This window comes from Limulus polyphemus, unplaced genomic scaffold (assembly GCF_000517525.1).
Source record: "Limulus polyphemus unplaced genomic scaffold, Limulus_polyphemus-2.1.2 Scaffold286, whole genome shotgun sequence".
Taxonomy (NCBI): domain Eukaryota; kingdom Metazoa; phylum Arthropoda; class Merostomata; order Xiphosura; family Limulidae; genus Limulus; species Limulus polyphemus.
Genome location: NW_013665896.1, coordinates 629,191 through 634,531, shown reverse-complemented (window position 1 = coordinate 634,531; position 5,341 = coordinate 629,191). Strand labels below are relative to the sequence as shown.

General features: G+C 32.8%; 1 protein-coding gene across 1 annotated transcript; it reads right to left on the bottom strand.

Annotated features, from left to right (window-relative positions):
- Window positions 1-265: 265 nt before the first annotated feature.
- LOC106457046 (5-hydroxytryptamine receptor 2B-like) lies at window positions 266-1,540 on the bottom strand. The gene has a single exon (XM_013916430.1). It carries the CDS (start codon window positions 1,538-1,540, stop codon window positions 266-268), a length of 1,275 nt encoding a protein of 424 aa, XP_013771884.1.
- Between the last annotated feature and the right edge of the window lie 3,801 nt (window positions 1,541-5,341).

Below are 5,341 nucleotides of genomic sequence, written 5' to 3'. Positions count from 1 at the left end.
TCTTTGTGATCGAGAAACGAAAAAAAATCGTATTCTGAAGATTTATAATAAACATTTAAGGATTTTTCTGACCAGTAATAACTGACATAATACCAAGTTTTTAAATGTTTCAGTTCATTTGTATGTTATATTTAAGCACACTAAAACAGACAAATAATTTAAATCAACCAACTTTTCAGCCTTTAGTGAACGAAAGTTATCCGCCATAATATGTCTGCTTGAAGCAGCTGTGTTTAACATTTAAAGTCACACGAACATGTTCGACTTATCTCAAACACCTCCAAAACATTCGTTTGAAGGCACTCCGAAAATCTGGGCTAAATATTGTGTAAATGATTGGATTCAACATGGAATTGGTGTATCCTAGCCACAAGAACACACTAAAAAGAAATGGGCCAGGGTCACAGTCATCACACATAGGCATCATTAGGGCGATGATAAAAAATGGTAGCCAACATGCAACAAACACTCCAGTAATGATAGCTAATGTTTTGGCTGCTTTCCGTTCACGTTTCGAATCGATGCTTTCTTTTGTTGTTTTTCTTCGTTTTTTAGTTGAAAACAGTGTCACTTTGCCTGGTTTCCTTAACGACAACGCTTGATTTATAGGACCATTTTGCAACAAGGTTGTTATTCCTGAGCTGGTGTTACTTGAAGAACATGTTGTAAATGTAGTTGTTATTTCAGTCATCGGTGTGGTTCCACTTGGGATAGGTAATCTCTGAAGGGTACAATAACTTGAACTTCCGGGTTTTCGGCGGATTCGTTTCCGTGCTTCTTTGAAAATTCGCCAATAAAGAACCAACACAAGAATAAGAGGGAGATAAAACGAAGAACAGGTGGCGAAGACTTGATATGACAAATCTTGGCTAACTAAACATACTTTGTAAACAAGAACACGTTCTTCGAACTGAGGGTCCTTCCAGCCAAAGAAAGGTGCAACTGAAATTAGTAGTGCCATTGTCCAGACAGCAAATATCATAAACGCAATATGGCGGATACTCCTTTTGTGGATGTAGTCTACATTAGTCACTGCCCAATAACGGTCAGTAGCAATAGCCAAGAGATGTAATATAGAGGCCGTGCAACACAACACATCACAAGAAGTCCAAAGATCACAGAGCAGAGGACCTAAAAGCCATTCTTGGCTAATTTCGTATACAGCACCTAATGGCATCACTAAACAAGCAACCAGTAAGTCTGTTAAGGCTAACGATAAAACCAAGTAGTTACCTACTGCTCTTAAGTTCTTCTCTACCAAAATAGCAGCAATGACAAAAACGTTTCCTAAGATAGTTGCTAAGATTAGAAGAGACAAAATAAATGATACTCCAGCTAACCATAATACACTTATCACTGAATCTCCAGAGCACAAAGAAGTCGAAGTGTTTCCTGACGTCCCATTTATTCCACAATCAGAACTATTAAATGCAATCTCATCTAAGACAACTGAAAATATTTCCGAATAATTCTGGACTGTGTGATCGGGTGATATTTCAAAGTCTTCTAACACGGGACTTTTATGGATGACTTCTGACATGGTGTTTAGCATGATGATAAACCTATGTAAAATAAAAGAAATAACATGATCAGATTATTAAATTATCGATGAAAACGACCCGATTAAAAACACGTGTACATAGTTAGAATGTTTTTTATTCTACACTTACTTAAAGTAAAAATTATATTAAAACTTACTGTACATATAACTTGCAGTAGTTGTTTACAATTCACAATACATTTTTGTACAAAACACGCAATGTGTCAGGTCAAAATCTTCACTTCCATTTTATTTGTACCTTCTGTAGCACAAATTTATTTGTGGTGGCTTTGAGAAGTAGGATTTTGATACGGGAAAAATAATCGGATTGAAATCATTCAAGTTTTAAATGCAAACTTGACTTTATGAGGTAATTATCGTATTTGCCCGAATATAATGCACTCTTTTTTTTCCACATTATATTCGCGCACATTCAATTTTATTAGGTGTTTTACTAGAAACTACCACCGAAAATCATAAAAGAATCATTAAAGGTTTCAAAAGATGCTGCATATCCAATGCAATATATGGGATGGATGATGAAATGGTGTGGGAATCAGAAGAGAATGGAGAAAAGGTTCAAGGAAGCAAATCCGATGAATCTGAAGGTAGCAACAATTCAACAATTCAATGATGAAGATTTATGTGAAAATGAATGATTAACTTAATATATTACCAAGTATAAACTTTTCAACAAATTTTGTAAAATTGACACGTAAATAATTTTCAGTGAACGATTTCCAAAATATTCAATCCATCGAAAGTTGCTTACTGTATTTAGAAACTGTTATATTGTACAACTGATGTGTAATAAAACAAATTTTTATCAGTTTAACCTTTCAAAATTGGGTGCGTATTATATGCGGACAAATACGGTACATATTGTATGAAAATACTTGAAACATTTGAAATGATACACCCTCAAAAAGATTTAAAGAACAATACGGTACAAACATTTATAGAACAATATGGTCCAAACATGCTTCCAAATATTGTTCGGAAATCTTAAAACGTTTCTCAGTTTGATGAAAATGCTTTATTAATATTTGAAACATACTTTAAAAGTTGTTTTAACTATTAAATAACAATTTAACTAGAACAAAACATATTTGCATGGGATTTCTTATTGTTACAGAAATTTCAACATTTAAAATTTGGAGATACAAACATGGATCATAAAATCAATGACATAAATTGTACCCGTCCGCATGTCAATAGCAGAAAAATGTCAATTGCTCTGTTTATGGTAAAATGTTAAACCATTTTATTATTTAGAAATATCAATGCATACTTTTAAAAATTACAGAGAAATGTTTAGAAGTAAAGATCCACAAGATAATAGTATATGCATACTCTTGCATAATTTTTATTGACAGACTTATTTAAGAATTCAATACAAATTTTACGTGCTGATATCATCTTTTCAAGATCAGCACTTGAAATAAGTGCGAAATTATGCTTTTGAATTTCGACAAAACAGCACGTTAGTGTGGTAGGAAATTTAACGATCTAAATTCTCTGTACCTTGGAATAATTTTGATTACTTCGCAAAACATGCCTTAGATTATATTCGTTATTAAAGGGAAAAATTGTCACTCAAAAGGAAAACGTTAGACATAATACAGTTTACTACAAACTAGATGCACATTACCCAAGTATGAGCGAATATTTACGCGTCAGATACTAATAATAGAAGTTTTCATGGTAGATAATTGAGCCTGTCTGTTGAACAATTCTGATTTATAAGCCAATATTTTTTCGTATTTTTCTTAATCTTGTCGAATCATTGTTTCCTATACTTGATGCAGTTCTAAGTAGTCCCCTTGTAGATAAGCGGTGAGGACATACAACATTGGACCGTGAGCTTCGATACCCGCGGTGGATAGCCTTTTGTGTGTTTTACATTAAAAACAAATACACAAACACACTAATAAGTATCATATTTTTCACATTAAGCTAGTTAGTCAAAAGATATATTGTACGATTTTTACAATATACCGTTGAGAGCGGTTTAATTATATCTATTCGTAACTATTCGATACGTGCACTATTATATGAAAAACAACCTTACATTTGCGAGAACTATAATGTCTTGCAAATTAATATAAATAACAAAATCATTGTAAGTCTGCTATAAAATATAGTTGCTCAGTATGTGAAGTATAATATAGGCTAGGCCCGTTAAACTATGTAATAAAGGCTAATATCTTTGAAAAGGTAAACACATATGGGCTTATATATATGTGTGTGTGTGTAATTTAATAGCCCCTATGTACTCTCTGTTTAGAAATACCTTCTTTACTCAACTTTGATATTTGCTTCTTGGTTTCTGACATGTTTACTTAAAACTACCAGCCATGAATTATCAATATATATCTAATCTTTCATTTCAAAAATGTTGGTGAACGAAATAGGAGAGTTCAAAAAAAAGATCAAATAACTTGAAATAAAACTTGAAGAAACATACGACTTAGGACACTTGAAGTATGAGCTATTTTGTAAAGATAGAAAAAGCCAAAGGCGGATCAATAAGCTAGAACAAATGTTGCTTGAGGATACTATAGACTTGTTGGATGTGTGTAACTTCTTCAATATCATGCACATATATGACCCCCTCTAGAGTAAATAAAATATATAAAATACACTATATAACCTCTGTTTTAGAGTTCAAAAGTGCGAGATTAGATAAATGTTTTGAAAAATAGGCTGCAATAAAATGAACAGTTTTATATATAATTAAAAAATTATAATTGTGGCGCATTAACTTGAAAATTTTAGTAATACATGCACGAATAATTGTTTTACTTTGAACTTCTTGTAATCTAAGAATATATTTATCTACGAAGTGTTCCAAACAATTATTTCCAAAACATTCATGTTGATACGACATGTAATAAACAAGATATAAATAATTAATTACTTCACACCGCATGCGTTTTTATATCTATTTGTAATATATTAAACAGTCTGGCTGTCGAATAACTCAGAAGAATACATTAGTAGCTTGAGTGCTCCAAAATCCTGTATCAGTATATGTTCAGTGTGATAAGTTAGACAATTAGAAACACCATAACTTACAGATAACTACTACATTAATACTAGCCTTGTTTATTCGATTCCTTCAAGTATAAGCTCCTACCGACCAATATCTTAAGTGTATGTAAGCGCATACTTGTTAAGCGTCTACACTGATCTCTTACAGACCATAGCCTACTACGAAATACACAGGATGAATTTCGTCGCCTCCTTTCTACGTAGAATCAATCCACTGCCTCTCAGGTACCATAACCAATCATTTTAATATAAACCGACTATTTTGCATCGTACTCTTCCATTATTAAAATACTTTTTATTCCGACTGGCATCGTGGATTGATTTTGAAGCTGCGTTTTATGTCTATATAATTTTACTTTCCATGTTACATGCTTATCTAAGATGACACCCAAATATTTATCTGCGTAAGATAGTTGTATGTGAAGACAGACTATTTGAACATTAAAGAGACCAGGATTTCGACATGGTCGATACCTCCAATCACTTGTACCAAATATAAAAGTTTTGGTCTTATGCGTATCAAATGTAAAACAACGGTATCTGAACCAAACAAGCTTAAGGAAGCAATTAACTGCTATTTGTAAAGACTTGTTTTAAATGACAATTGTCCAGAAAGTACCCACTATGGTAGTATTGTCAGTATACAGAAAAACCTGAATATAACATGAAGGCCGTGAAACAAATGCATGGGGGGCAAAGGGTCTTGAGAAGGTGCCTTCTATAGAGATGACTGACTGACGATTCATA

Excerpts from the sequence above, each read along its gene's own strand:
- LOC106457046 (XM_013916430.1), bottom strand. The coding sequence starts at position 1,540 with ATGTCAGAAGTCATCCATAAAAGTCCCGTGTTAGAAGACTTTGAAATA.